This window comes from Papilio machaon, chromosome 16, assembly GCF_912999745.1.
Source record: "Papilio machaon chromosome 16, ilPapMach1.1, whole genome shotgun sequence".
Classification (NCBI taxonomy): Eukaryota; Metazoa; Arthropoda; class Insecta; order Lepidoptera; family Papilionidae; genus Papilio; species Papilio machaon.
Genome location: NC_060001.1, coordinates 6,323,500 through 6,340,458, shown reverse-complemented (window position 1 = coordinate 6,340,458; position 16,959 = coordinate 6,323,500). Strand labels below are relative to the sequence as shown.

General features: G+C 33.4%; 1 protein-coding gene across 11 annotated transcripts in view; it reads left to right on the top strand.

Moving 5' to 3' along the window:
- Positions 1-16,959, top strand: part of LOC106716726 (transient receptor potential cation channel trpm) — a 131,617-nt gene that overhangs the window by 79,588 nt on the left and 35,070 nt on the right. For all 11 annotated transcript variants that reach the window (XM_045681448.1, XM_045681447.1, XM_045681446.1 and 8 more), the window contains one exon: positions 14,299-14,381. In XM_045681448.1, the coding sequence (XP_045537404.1) occupies positions 14,299-14,381 (83 nt within the window). The remainder of the gene's footprint in view (positions 1-14,298; positions 14,382-16,959) is intronic.

The window sequence follows — 16,959 nt, the reverse complement described above, 5'->3', positions numbered from 1 at the left end:
GTGATACGTGCAAATTTCTCATAATATCTTTGTCCATCCTTTGCACAGCCTTTAGCATTAACATGACAAATGAGTCGACGCGACCGGTCGAAGTGGGTCGCTACGAGGTCGAACAATGATATAAATTTCTAGAAATGATTAGATTTGTCGTCCATAGTTGTTCTATGTTTCTACTTTATTATTTATTTAGTAGGAATAATACCAGTTGATCTACTAGTTTTAGTAGGAAATTAAATAGTTGAAAAGATAGAACGCTAAATATTGCTTGTTTGGTAAAACATATTTGACCTCGAATCAATTTTCTGTTACCTGCGTAATTATAAGTTAGTAGTTTTTTTTTTGGTTTAAATTTAATCAATCTGAAGATTGTAGACTTTGGTTGTTTCTTTAGCAATCTTTTATTTATACAAACACATTCAGTATGTAATTATCATTGTGCGTGTGCAGGTGCGATGCGGTGAGTTTATGGGGTCCGTTACAACAGTTTGTGAGATGTATTGTGTTGTTAAGTAAAGCAATGATGAGAATAAATTAATCCTCACTATCTTATCTTTACAAGTTTAGTAAATCTATAGATACATGCTCTTGGAAGATAATTTGCGTTACTTTGTAACATTTTGTTGAAGATTAAAAACATAGCCCCTCTTTTCACATCTTACAATGTAATTTAACATGAAAATAGAGAGCCTATTACGAAAAACTACAACGACAAATCTCATACAATTTTTGTAAATTTTTATCGATGGCTTTAAGAATACTTACTCGTAATTTTTTTAGGCCCGTGAGTAGTTTACCCCGTCCCCGTAGTTTACAAGTGGTTAGATAACCTTGTATGTAACATAGGCTTTATATTTCAGTAAACACAGTTTTTCTTATATTTAAATAAAATAATTGAAAATATTCGTTTAAAAATATTATTTGCTCCGTTCATATTTATGTTAGAGCGTAAGGGCGAAGTAAAAAGTGAGGATTTAAGTTGGCATACAAAAACCTCGTGAAACTTGCGAAATTAAAATAAAATTTCAAAATTGCTCTAGTAAATGAACTCTGACTACAAAATCGACTGCGGTATACTTGACTGTCTTTTTAGTCTGAGTAGTGGAGTAGAGTATACGACGGCATGTTTAAAAATTCAACATTTTCTTCTAGATATCATTTCATTTTTAACAAAATGACTTCATGCATTACACAACATAAGCTGATATTATTTTTCTCTTCTCAAAAAGAGATTTTCTGAGTTTGTATGTTTGAAGACTATTATAAACTAGCTTTTAGCCGCGACTCCGTCCGCGCGGAATAAAAAAAATGCACATAAGATAAAAAAAGTTATGTCCGTCTCCTAGTTCTAAGCTACCTCCCCATCAATTTTCAGCTAAATCAGTTCGAACGATCTTGAGTTATAAATAGTGTAACTAACACGACTTTCTTTTATATATATAGAAGATATGTTTGAAGACTATTATAACAGAAATAATGTTATTGGCTTTGTTGTTAACAATTTCAATAATTTAAATTCTTAACTTTTTAAGAACTTTCCTTAAATTTTAGTATCGAGAAATTATTAGTATGGTGCTGGATGTTATTGAATTTAATTAGTTTTTTTGTATTATGAATTTGTTCAGAATCGTTTATTTTGTAGCAATATAACTAAACTTAAGCGATACTCAAAATAACCTAATTATGTTACATCCCTGGCGATGTTTCCAAATAGAACATAATCTTCCAATTAATATTCTTGTCTTTTTGTATAATAGTAAAATTGTTGTGCTTATTTTTATTATACACGTTGCTTTGTCTATGTGAGTCTTAAATTAGGTTAAGCAGATGTTTATCTTATATATTTAAAATAAGTTATTAACTAGCTTTTGCTCGTCAGTAGCCTATGTGTTCTTCCAGGCTATGTTCTACATCTATGCCAAATTTCAGCGAGATCCATGCGGCCGTTTTACCTAGAGGTACCTTCTATACACCCAAACATTCGCATTTATAATATTAGTAAGATTAAAATAATATAAAATTCAAGTAAATATTGGTCACACTTAGGTGAAATAAAATATAAAGTATTGTGTAAATTAATATTGCCAAAGATAATAGAATAATTGTTATCATAGAGCGACACTTACCCTTTCTCTGGCAAACAAAGCAGCAGCTAGGATCGTAATTGTACCGTAAATTGTCCTCACTGGCACTTGATTGGCAATTTGCCTCGGAATTAACAATTTTCGTCGTATCGTAACATCTTTTATTGTTTCAATCCACGGTCTTTATTGATATGGCTTTTTGTAGGGTGATACTATTTGGAGAAAGGTGATTCTATATACCATTTCTGTACCAACCCGCAATGGGCCAGCGTGGTTGACTATGTCGTAGGCACACCTAACATAGTGTAGGCTCCGAGTCTCTCAGTGTGGACATATAGTGAGCTGAAGATGATGATGATCCTATATTATTATTGTTATATCTTTTAAGTTTCGATTAAGTATGAGTGTGAAGGCGTACACCGGTAGAGATAGGCCTAGGAAGAGATGGATGCGTGAAAGGTGATAAGATCAAGAAGGGGTGACAATGGAGATGACGGCAGATAGATTAATTAGGAGGACGGAAACATGGTGCACCGACCCTGCGTAATTGGGACAAGGTCAGGAAGATGATGGTCTTTTAAGTTTCGATTATAAGTATCCTCAACAATTAGTCTGTTGGCGTTTCTTTTAAATTTACCTTCTTACATTAACAGTAATCTTATCGTAAATTGCCTTAAAAAATTCCTTTGAGTAAAACAGCATCACAAAGTCATTCTGACTTAGTAACTCTGTTTAACAAATAAATAGTAACTTAATTAAACTGGTACAATTGCACCTGAGTTAGTTTAACAGAATAAACTCAGCACTAACTTAATCCTCAGAGAGATTTTAACTGACACTGCAGCGACAGCTTCGATCACTAAGCTGACATTTTGTTGAAGGCTCAATCTAAGCAAACCATTTAGATAAGGGTTTATCTTATTTGATATGAAAAGTGTTGGTCAATAGATAAAATTAATGGAAAAACTTTTAACAATTCGAGAAAAAAGCTTTTTACTTGTGTAAAATTATTAATGTTAGTTTTAAAAACCTGATTTCACAATATGTAAAAAGGATTCCACATTTGGTGTCGAGTATGTCCCCCATTGTATTATGTACCCAATCAGCTAGTAGAAAACGGATTAAAATTATTAATTCTACTTTCCCCATGTGTCCAACGTCGTGAGAACTTAACAATCTAACTACAAAACTCAGGGTTGTTTAAGGGAAGCTGTTAGTGTAAATTTTGTGGATAATTCATCACTAAGGGACAGTTTAATCACGAGACAACTCAGATTGCGCAATTAAATATATAAATTGAAAATCAAAACTTTATCGGACTGGACTATCATCATCATCATCATCAACCTGCCCTTATCCCTATGGAGGGTCGGCACAGTATGTACTACTCCTCCATACATCTCTATCAGACGTCATATCTGAATTTACCCCCTTCTTACGCATATCCTCTTTCACACAATCCATCCATACTTTCTTTGGTCTTCCTCTACCTTTATAGCCATCCACATACAATCTCATTACTTTTTTGTTTATATGATTATCATCCCTCCGCATAACATGTCCAAACCACGCTAACCTTTTGCTCCTCAATTGGACTATATATTATCAATTTATTGTAGGAAATTATTGTACAAATTGCAATATACCCGAGGCAGTACAATATTCGTACGCCAAATATAGCCTATCGGCATATCCTAACACCGATTATATTTCGAACATAATCAAAAGCAAAATTGTTTTCACAGGTATTGAGGCAGTGAAAACTTACGCTAATATTTTTCAACCGCGTTATTTATGAATAAAGGAAAAATTATTAATCATTTGTCCAAATTGATGAGCATCTATATGTAAATAAAATAATCCATATAACAACGTAAACATTATAAAAACAAAATATCTCATATTTTCTCTTTTTTTCGCTTAATTTTTTAATAAAATTAATACAGTCGTGTTACCCTTCTTAGATACTACGAATATATAATATATTTGTATGTTTGTATGAGTCAGAATTGACCTCGCGTATACAACAATCAAGAGTAACTGCCACTTTATATGTAAATTGACGCTTGCCGAAATGAAATCTGATAATAGACTTGTGATATATATTTTTCAGTCATTCACATAAAGATTAATAAACAAACATGCGTAAATCAAATATGTCGACCAAGACCAGAAATAATAACAACTCCCATATTTCTTTTAATAATATCTTATCCAATGGTTAAATTCTTTTAAGTATATTATTTTGGTACTAAATATTATTTTAATAACTGTAAATCTATTTACAATTGTGTTTAATTGATAAATGGAGTCAAGAAGGGCGATGTTAAGAACACCCGAAACCGACGTGTGTATGAATGTAGAAGAAGCGAGAGGGGTGTGTCAGGACCGCCCCAAATGGAGGTCCATGGTCTCTGCATACCGGGTTACAGGCGTGAGTTATGTTGTTTAACCTAAAATAAATCATACGTTTTGTAGTTTAAACTGACCGCACCAAATCCAATCAATATAAATTAATAACCGTTGATATTCAATGCCGGAACACATTTTTAATAACAAGATTTATAGACCGACAAAGTTATCTGTCCTGGTATGAAAAGTCAAAGATGTCTATGGACATCGATGAACACCTTGGTGTTCCCGCTGCTCGTTTGCCCCCTTCTCTTATGAAAAAAAAAAAACTAAATTATCATAGTTCACCATCACCAATGTCAATGTCACAAAATTGTGACGCGATGAACAAGATCCTTGTGGGTACCGTAGATGTCTTTGTCTATGTAGGTTTAACACATTTTCCGGTCCAGATTATATAGGTATGTCGCACTATATCTGAGGTTTTTCGAAGACAACGCGAGGTATGACAATGTTTTAAATGACTATTAATAGAGCAGCGTTAATATTAACACTTTTCTATTAATTACTCAATTGTTTAATAAAGAGTATTACTCCCTGTTTTTTTGGTCGCAAACGGCCACCTGGATTCGCCGCAATAGCGAGGCGACCGTTGCCCATAGACATCCGCAAATGCAGATGCGTTGCCTACCTTTAATCAACGGAGAAGGGGACGCACAGAAAGAGGATATTTCTCTTTCCTATGTGTCCCCTCTTCCACCAAATAAACATCCCCTTCCCATCCTCTTTTTCTTCTTTATTATCTCTGGTACTCTGAGTTAATTTTGTTTTTGAATTGCAAAGTGTTAAAACAACATAGTTGACTATGCAAATTTGATTGCATTAAGGCATGAATATTGTAGTGTTTTTGCACATTCTCCTCATTTAAAATACTTCATAGTTTGCGCTGTGTTTTTTATCTTTCTCTTTTTTTACACAGTAAAAGGTAAATAAAGACTGAGAAATTCGTTCCTTGTGCTTGTTTCGATTTTTCATTGTCTGCATAAGTTTTTTTACATTGTTTTTTGTTTTGAAAATAATTATTTATACTCAGTAAGTATTTAATTTATTAAATAAAGATTCTTTAGTAAACAATTCCTCTTATAAAACTAAATTTTAAGAGTTTTATAAAGCCGCTAGATGGTTAGCATAATAATGTAGCTGTGCCTTTTGATTTACTTAGCTCTTGGATTAATGCCAAGAGGTTTTGTGGTGCCTGGAGGAGACATAATCAACTCAACCACAACTTTTTATGTACACATTAACAAACTTTGAAATATTTTCATTTAACAGAGACCGTAAAAATGCCAGCATAGAATATAAATTATGTGGTCCACGAATTTTCTTATTTCATGTTTAAAAATCCTACAGAATCCCTAGGTAAAGTAAGATATCGACGGTCTCTACGTAAACTTAAGTATCTACTAAAAGCAATTTTTTTTTTCAGGATAGCATAAAACATTCAAACATGCGCATCCCGAGTTTTATCACGCAGTGATGAAAGTTATAATAGATTTTATATAATACTACCTGTGGCCCTCGACTCCGTCCACGCAGAATTAAAAAAAAACTAGTAGCCTATATGTTCTTCCAGGCTATGATCTACACCTGTGCCAAATTCCATCAAGATCCGTTGAGCCGTTCCTGAGATACCTTAAAATTTATAATATTAGTAAGATACCTCTATAAAAATGGGGGAATTACTTTAAAATATCACGTAATGTGTTTTATTACTTACTTACTTTTACATCGCAATATTTCTAAGTAAAATAACTTAAGTGCTACATAGAAAATTGTACTTGGTTATCATTTTGAAATACTGCCTCCAATATCAACCTACTGGCAGCTTTTAATTCCTTCCTGTGGGTTTCTGAGACCAAAATCTCCATTTAAAACATCTATATCTATCTATATATTGTTGGAGTAGTATAATCTGCTTAGACGCTGAGATGTGCACTGGCTGTTTTAGTTTTATAAGAGTGTACGTCTGACATGTGTCAAGCATTTATATAGTCTTTCAAGAATAAATTTTCCCATGTAAACGTGTGTTCTTCATCAGGTTATGGGCCCAGAAACGCAATATTATCAGGTTATGGGCAAATAATATAAAACGTTTACATAATGACGGCTCAATCAGTGCGAATAGAGTTACTGGATAAGGAGAATTATGAAACGTGGAAAATACAAGTTCAAGCATTGTTAACTAAGACGGAAGGTTGGCAATACGTAAGTGGGAAAAATGTGAGACCGTGTTCAACACCAGGTAATGAAAACTTATTAGATGATTGGTTAGCTGCAGATGAAAAAGCGAAGGCAGATCTGATTTTATCTATTAGTCCGAGTGAGTTAAAGCACGTAAGAGGGTGCATAACTGCACGAGAGGTGTGGTTGAAACTCGAGTCTATATATGCATCGAAAGGACCTGCACGTAAAGCAATTTTATTGAAACAGTTAACATTACATCGTATGCAAGAGGGCGAGGATGTGCGTGAACACATTTCTAAATTCATGGACGCTGTAGATAAACTGAATGATATTGGAATCGAAATACATCGAGATTTGTTATCAATATTATTGTTATATAGTTTACCAGCAAGTTATGATAACTTTAGATGCGCAATGGAATCCCGCGACGATTTACCTACGGTGGATATATTAAAAATAAAAATTTTAGAAGAGGATAGCTCGAGGCGACAGAGTAATAATTCTATTGAAATACAAGGAGCTATGTATGCTAAGAGAAATGGGACGAGACATAAGTCATTCAAGAATGTCAATACTGTATCTAATTCCGGTGGTACATTCAAGTACAAATGTTATAAATGTCATAATTATGGTCACAAAGCTAGTGATTGCAAAGTTAAGAAGAAAAATTATGAGATAGGATGTGTAACTGAAGAACAAAACAATTATGAAACGTTTAATTGTAATGGTTTACCAAATAATTTAATACGAAATTCTTTTATTTTAGATAGTGGGTGCACATCTCATCTCTGCAAAGATCCTGAAATTTTTGGTAAAGGGGTTTTTCCGTATACTGCAAAATTAAACTTAGCTAGTAATCTGTCGACAGATGTCAAAGGTAAGGGTGATATTAATTTCGTAGCTTCAAATGATCGAGACAAACGTCAAATTCTGCTTCGCGATACTTTGTACGTTCCCAATTTAAGAAGTAATTTAATTTCAATTGCCAAAATTACTGAAAATGGTCATAATGTTCTTTTTAAACGTGATGTTGCTTATGTCACTGACAACAAGGGCATTGTAAAAATGACAGCTGATCGTGTGGGTAACTTATACAGAGTAAGAGAAGTGAAAAATAGAATGAATGACGCGTTAGTCGCTATGAATGTGGATGTACGTTTGTGGCATGAGCGTATGGGTCATTTAAATGCACGAGATCTTATGAAATTACTGAATACTTACGAATTTGATGTTAAGACAGAGGATATGAATGTATTATATGACTGTGAAACATGTACGAAGGGAAAAATGACTGCACTACCGTTCTTGAAGACGAGAGGCTCATGTAATACTAAATTAATGATTGTCCATTCGGACGTGGTTGGACCAATGAGAACCGAATCTCTAGGTGGAGCAAAGTACTTCGTTACTTTTATAGATGACAGTACACGTTGGTGTGAAGTGTACTTGCTCAGTAAGAAAAGTGAAGTATTGAACGCGTTTAAAACGTATAAAACTTTTATTGAAAAACAATCTGGTATGAAAATTAAAGCTCTTCAGTCTGACAACGGTGGCGAATACTGCAACAAAGAATTCGACAATTTTCTAAGGACAGAAGGAATTCAACGTCGTTTGACGGTAGCACATACACCTCAAATGAATTCTGTAAGTGAGCGTATGAATCGTACTCTCACAGAGATGGCGAGATGCATGTTGTTATCTTCGGGACTGTCTAGTTGTTTTTGGGCTGAAGCTGTGGCAACTGCCTGTCATATTAGAAATCGCTGTCCGACTAATACTTTTAATGGTGACACGCCGTATAACATGTGGTATAGAGAACCAGCTAATATTGAGTACATGCGATGTTTTGGTTCTAAATGTTTTGTTTTAGACAAGACGCCTAATAAAGATAAGTTTGTCGCACGTGCTCGAGAAGGCATAATGGTGGGATATCCACGAACTTCTAAAGGATATCGGATATGGATACCAGATGAACATAAAGTTGTTATTGCACGAGATGTGAAATTCCAAGAAAGTCATATTACTAGACTTAATGAAATTTGCAGAAGTAAAGATAGCAATGTAGATGGAAATGAGATTATCGAAAAGGATAAGAAATCAAGTGATGAATTGATTATTGACATGGTATTTGATAAAGATACGATATGTGATGATATTGAAATTGTTCATGAAAATAGTATAAATGATAACAATGATCATGGCGATGCAAGTGAAAATGCAACTGGTGGAACAAATCAGATTATATTAAAAAGAATGCCTGGAAGACCGAAAATACAAAGAGGTCAACGTGGAAGGCCTAAGAAGTTGTATAATGTTAAAGAAACAGAAATCAGTAGCTACATCGTCGATGAAAGCTGAATGCATAAGGAAGCTGAATACGAGCCTGGCAGAATATATATGACAGAGAGTATATATTTGAATAGCTTATTAGCTGAAGTAGGTTTGGATGAACTTGCTAAAGTGGTGATGCATGTTGACAATAGAGGTGCGATTTGTTTGGCTGAATTTCCTAAACGTTGTGTACATCCTGTACGTGTTATGAAAGAAAAATATTTAACCTTAAGGCATCTGTCAACGGATTTAATGATAGCCGACATCTTTACTAAAGCTTTGCCAATATCCAAACATTTACTTTGTGTAAAAGGTTCATGGCTCGTAGATAATGCAGATTAAAGGGGGCGTGTTGGAGTAGTATAATCTGCTTAGACGCTGAGATGTGCACTGGCTGTTTTAGTTTTATAAGAGTGTACGTCTGACATGTGTCAAGCATTTATATAGTCTTTCAAGAATAAATTTTCCCATGTAAACGTGTGTTCTTCATCATATATATCTATATATAAAAAAGAAAGTCGTGTTAGTTACACTATTTATAACTCAAGAACGGCTGAATCGATTTGACTGAAAATTGGTAGGCAGGTAGCTTAGAACCAGGAAACGGACATAGGATAATTTTTACCCCGTTTTCTATTTTTTATTCCGCGCGGACGGAGTCGCGGGTAAAAGCTAGTATTATTATATTTGTTTTGTCAATATATTTTATACAGAGATTTTAATCTTGGATACTCACGATTAATGCATCTGAGTTGTGTATTTTCCTTCGAAGAGCAATACAGCTCTTAATGTGAAAATAATAAAACAATCTTAATAGTCTGGATTTCTCTCTGTAATCCGCAAAATCAAAGAATAAAGCCGATTGTCTGGCGTGACTTTTATATATTTGAGGATTTTTTCCTTACGTTTCTCATTTGCTATTCAAAGGTCCGTGTGATATTTGAGATAACCTGATTTGATAACGTGGGATTACATGGGATATATCAAAAAGTCGTTTGTAAGACATCGACCGCCTGTGTTTGAATGTTATTATGTGATTTATTTATAACATCGAAGTGATGAAAAACCTATCTTCATAAGAGACTACCTCAAATAGGCTTTATCTTATATATATAAAAGAAAGTCGTGTTAGTTACACTATTTTTATAACTCAAGAACGGTTGAATCGATTTGACTGAAAATTGGTGGGCAGATAGCTTAGAACCAGGAAACGGACATAGGATTTTTACCCCATTTTCTATTTTATATTCCGCGCGGACGGAGTCGCGGGTAAAAGCTAGTATTTAATATTTGTCGTGTATTAATATTATTCCGTGAAGCAATGACTTTGCTAATTTACTTTTTACTCACTTAATAATTAATTTAACAATTAATACTACTAAAAAAAAAACTGAACTCGCTTGATTTTCTTGAGTTTTAAAAATCAAGTTTATAAAAGTTTAAATTGTAAAAATCCATCCAAATCCTAAAATCACCATGGGTCTGTGAGACCACAAACCAAAGGTATGCCAAAAATATGGTACAAAAAAACATTTTCTTCACCTCCGAACGACCACAGTACTTACATGTGAAGGCAAAACATTTCGTCTGAATAATAAAGTTCCGTTTTACGTCAATATGTAATACAATTTGTTTGATATGTTTACAGTAAGTGCCACACGCACATATTACGTTGTATCGTATGACATGAGAACAGTTACTACCTTGTTAGAGGAAGACACAACAAAAGTTTCAAATGTAACCTACGGGAAAATAACTACTCGATATATTGGTACTTCACTAGCAGACGAACTCAACAATCTTTAAGATCAACATTATTTCTATAACATAAGAGTGTACCTTATTTTACAAATTAATCAATCGATTTCTATATTTACATATAATATTTTGCGATTGCTATTCCAAGCCTTTTACTTTTAGCTAAGTAAAAGCGGATCAAAATCACTTATTGAGTACGGCCATAAAACATTAATAAATTGAACGGGATTTCTTTTATATGGTCTCTATAGAAAACTGTACGTAAAAAACTTCTAGAAAAAATTCTGAAGTAGGGCATATAAAAAAGCTTTTGTCGTATAAATCGTATTTATTTATTCTTAAAATATTCGGGTTTATATGTCTATGAAAATGTATTTGTGTTCTTTATTTTACGAGGCATCGAATATTCTTACATAAATATTCAATGATTTCTACCACATGGTATGTCTAAGGAGCCCTTATTCAATAAGTATTTCGCGTCTTTGTCGCCTATACATAGATATGTTACAACCAAATTATAATATATTTTATATCTAATATATAAAATTCTCGTGTCACAGTTTTCGTTCCCGTACTCCTCCGAAACGGCTTGACCGATTCTCATGAAATTTTGTGAGCTTATTCAGTAGGTCTGAGAATCGGCCAATATCTATTTTTCATAACCCCCCCCCCCCCATTTTTTTAACTGCGCGCGGACGGAGTCGCGGGCGACAGCTAGTTGTAATATACTATTTCTAAGGGCAAAAAGTTACATCTTGCTGATTACTCTCAAAACATACAAAAAGAAATTTCGCTACCATCTGTAAATAAAGTTTAATTCGAAGAAATTATAATAAATTATTATTCATAGCGCCTAGACTTTTGTTAGAAAAGACATTTCCCAGAGCAATCGCCTAAATGTAATTGAGTTAAGACGCCTTACAAAATTAAAAAAGAAAAAAGATACTCGCAACTCTTTTCTAATGTTTCATCGCTCCAAAGTTTAGTTCCCTTGTTATCAGTTTTTAATTTTAATATTCGATCGATATTGTAATACTTGCATAAAAATCCCAATTTCGACAATTACTAGTAAACAGTTAATGTTGCTTTGTCATATTTAAAATGCACTAACGGATTCTTTTTAGTGATGCAACGGATGTCTGTTTCCGTTTCCGCAAGTGCGGAAGTTCCGCATGCTTTTCAACATCCGTTTCTGTTTCTGTTTCCGCAACTTTTATAACGGAGATAAAACGGAACTTTACGACGGCTGAGAGATCCAAATGCGCGGCGCGAGACGCGCAGTCCGTACGCGGCCTTTCGGCACTTGTCGCATTTGTTTGTTTACGTACTTTTTCGTGAATTTAAGCGCGTAATATTTTCTGCTGCTGTTTGAAACAATCAGTTTCTCTTGCTGGAGCAAACTGTCTAGTAGTTGTACTGGCACAATGCACGTATTTCATACTTACGAGTTATTAAATGTACTTTTGAATAAGTGATAACCATGTAATATATCATCATCATTATTATCATCAGCTCACTATACATCCCCACTGAGGGGCTCGGAGCCTACCCCAAATTAGGGGTGACTAGGCCATAGTCAACCACGCTGGCAGAGAGCGGGTTGACTTCACACATATCATTAAATTTTTTTCTCAGATATGTGCAGGCAGCATCACTATGTTTTCCTTCACCGTAGGAACGTCGGATAAATGTCAATATCTAAATCGAAAAACACATTGGTACATAGCGGGATTCGAACCCAGGCCCTGCAGATTGCAAGTCAAGTGCCTAATAATTATATCTTTTTCTAATCTAGATTTGGTGTTTTTGATACTTAACACATTCAATGTTTACAAAATAAAAAATGTAACAGCTTGGAGCCAAACTTTTTACGGTGAATTTTTATTTAGTATATCTGGGAGTGTTTGAACATATAGATAAATTAATAATGTTTTTTGTATTTGAGCGCTAGGGATGGCAATGGTTTAGTTCACTAATATGTAGATATTTGTTCCACGATTGCATTTCTGTTCATATGTTACAAGATTTTGACAAAGTCAAGTTTTTCATGAAATTCCAGAATATTGAGTAAAACATGTAAGGATACTAATCAAAACCAGCTTTTATCTTCTCGGTTCAAGATCTTGTAACATTTCATACACACCCACACATACACACACGTATACACACACACGTACACACACATACAGGACATACATATATTTAAAAAATATACATACATAACATAAAGTTCAGCCTTAGCTTCATATGATACAAGATATTTGTATGTTTGCCTCCGTACGAACGTTGTCACTACAACACTGTAAGAATGAAACTAATACTCTTTTTCGTTAGTTGACAATATTGCCAGAGTGGCCACACAAAGCAACATGGACTCGCTTCAAACGCCGGCGGCTTACTGGCTACTACAAAGTGAACGGGCCTCTCGCTCGGATCCGAGGGGGAGGCGCCGCTACTAATAGCTCTGCCCACTCGGATCCGAGTGGTCAGCAGTGAATGTATTAATAAAGAAATACATTTGTCGTTTATCAACACGAGTGGTTTGGCGTACATTAATTTGTAAATAGTGTGATTTTATTTCCTGAAAATAAATTTAAAAAAAAAACGTATTTAACTTATTGCAAAACAGTAAAAATACATATATTGAAGGCCAAAGGACACCGATATCCAATGCCTTAATAAATTAAAAACGAATACAAACTGTTCTTACAAAAAAAAAATTTGTAAATATGTTTTTTTATTATTATTTACACTTCTGTTTCCGCTTCCGTTTCCGTTTCCGTTTCTGCTAAAATTTATTTTTGACATCTGTTTCCGTTTCTGGTTCCGGTAAGACACTTCCGTTGCATCACTAATTCTTTTAACGATTAATTAACAACTTTGAGTATGGCATTTAAAACTGTCGATGTTTTACTTATTGTAATTATCATTTTTTCTTTAATTTTGTTTATTTCTTTCCTTAATACCGTATAATGTGAGCTTGTGTGATGCAGAAGTAATTGTAACAGTATTATGTAAATTATATTACGTCGCTTATGTATAGCGCTAGACGTTAAGTCATTTTAATAACTTTAAGTTTTAAGACGCTTTAACTTAAGACAACGGACGACAAAGTGACGAAATATAAACGCTTAAGGCGAAAGTTTTTTAAAGCCATAGATTTTGCTATATTACTGTATACTTTTTATATGTGACATCTATATATATAAAAGAAAGTCGTGTTAGTTACACTATTTATAACTCCAGATCGGTCGAACTGATTTAGTTGAAAATTGATGGGGAGGTAGCTTAGAACTAGGAGACGGACATAACTTTTTTAATCTTGTGTGCATTTTTTTATTCCGCGCGGACGGAGTCGCGGGTAAAAGCTAGTTTCTTAATAAAACAGCAAGTCATAAACTGTAAAATTATAGTCAGACCATCCTCACATGATTCTCTTGCCAGATAAGCTAGGATTGATTAAAAAAATGTTTGTCGTAAAATTATTTTTGTAAATTTTTTATAAATGTCTTTATCTATATGTTTGTTGCAGAAGACAACCCGAAGCTGGATAGAGAGCACGTTCCAGAAGCGAGAATGTAAATACTTCGTGCCCAGCGCCAAAGATGAGCATGTGTGAGTTGACCTTTATTTCTGTAACAAAATGGTACAAGACCCAAAGAGAGTTTATTTTGACTAATGACACATTCGACAAGCCCCCACTAACATGCGAAACATTTTCCTACAAATACTTAAGTATAAGTAAGTAGTAAGCAAACGTATGCTACTCTTTGAAACCTTTTGCCTTGTATAAATTATAGTTATTTAAGGACTTGGAAGGTATTTTATATTACATCATTTTTCAATTTTTAGCCGACTTCAAAAAGAAGGAGGTTATCAATTCGTCTGTATTTTTTTTTTTTTTATGTGTGTTACCGCGATACTCCGCCCCTGGTGGTCCGATTTTGATGAAAAATATTTTAATCGAAAGGAAGTGCTTGCAGGTGGGTCCCATTTTTTTGTTTTTTTTTTTAAATAACTAGAAGACTAGTAGATTTTGAATATAGCTTCAAAATTTGTTGCGAAGATTAGGGACATTTTTGCTTTCAGCGCTTACGTAGGCTAAACTATAGGACCTACATAAAAATGATGTATGGCGAATTGTAGCTCTTTAAATGTGCTAAATAAAAGTCAGCGATAGCATATATCTATCTTTTATAGTTTTCTCACAATAACCATTTTTTTCTTCAGAAACATCAATTAAATTCATGCCCTATTTCCGACGCTATTATTCGAGTTCAGTATTAACCCTTATGTAAATAAAGATGTTCATTATCAAGAGAATTTAATGTAGATTATATTTGCAATTGAAACTATATCATTCTGTCTAATAGTTTAGGAGATATCGTAAGAATAAAATTACGCGGAAACGAAAAATGCTACATGAAAAGCACAATTTTGCTTTCTGGACTTACGTAGGTCAAACTATATGACTTACATAAAAATGATGTCTGGAGTAATTATAGATCCTTAAATTTGCTAAATAAAAATCTTCGGTGGCATATATCTATCATCTATGGATGTCTCACAAAAACCATGTTATTGTGAACAAACTTCGATTAAAATGGACACGAAAAACAGCGCCGTAAGCTTACGGCGCTATTATATTATATTCGATATGAATCCTTATCCAAATAAATATGTTTTATGGCAAGAGTATTAAATGCAGATTACATTAGCCTTTAAACTATGTAATTCTGATCAATAGTTTGGGAGATATTAAATTATTAAAAACTACGCGCATTCGAAAAATGCTAGTGCGGCGCGCGGCTGGACCAAATTAAAGGTACGCTACGATGTATTAGTTCGGTAATTTTCAATTTGTATACCGATTTTGATAATTATTTCATTGTTTAAAGGATAAGTGGTTATCTGCTGCATTCTAAATTAGTTTTTGAATTGAAATACACACATATCAAATAGGAAAGTCCTTTTCTTTATTTGTCTTATTTATGTCTTTATACGTATTAACGAAATTTGTAATTGAACTTCAAATTCACTAAAAATTGTGAAATAAAACAAAAATTTTAAGAAAAAAAAATAGCCGACTTCAAAAAAAAACAATCTCAAACAAAATGCACTGAAAAGTAACCTAAAAAAACCAATTTCAAACAAAATACACTCAAAAGTAACATAAAAAAACAATTTCAAACAAAATGCACTCAAAAGTAACCTAAAAAAAACCAATTCAAACAAAATGCATTCAAAAGTAACATAAAAAAACAATTTCAAACAAAATTCACTAAAAAGAAACAAAATAATGTCATGAAAACTCTCTAAACTCTAGTAGTTGCTCTCGTTGCGCTCTCTAATAGTAGGGGCTCAGTTTTCCGCAACTCCACGACAAGCGCGTATTTTGCGTGTCTCTAAACTCTAAAGAAAGTTCTCTTCTTTCTTGTAACATGTCTATATTGTATAATTATTGTTATTTTGGAGTCGGTTTCGGCCTAAGTACGGACATAAACGTAAGTATGTCTAATACATCTCAAATATAAAATGTCATCTATTTACTTCGGCCGACACCGACTGCGAAATAACAATAATTATACAATATAGACATGTTACAAGAAAGAAGAGAACTTTCTTTAGAGTTTAGAGGGTTTTTGAAAGAGAGAAGAAAGAAAGAAAGAAGTTTCCATGACATTATTTTGTTTCTTTTTAGTGTATTTTGTTTGAGATTGTTTTTTATGGTACTTTTGAATGCATTTTGTTTGAAATTGTTTTTTTATGTTACTTTTGAGTGTATTTTGTTTGAAATTGGTTTTTTTAGGTTACTTTTCAGTGCATTTTGTTTGAGATTGTTTTTTTTACTTCCTACATTTATGTTTGTTTCTAATTTAATGTTACCATTATATACTCAATTTATACCTACACCGTAGTTAACAGATTATATTAGAGCAACATACGCGAAAATAATTTCAGATTTAGCAATAAACCTTTGCATTACACGTAAATGAGTTATCGCGGTTTCCGCATGAATTGTCGGGAACTACCAACGTTATGAAATTACATAGAGGTGAGGAACTAAAGGGATATAAACTAACTACTATATACATTAAGATAAAATATACATGATCGATTTATTAACTAATAAAATATACCACAAAAACTTATAAATATATTGCAATTATAAGAACAATTATAATGAATATAG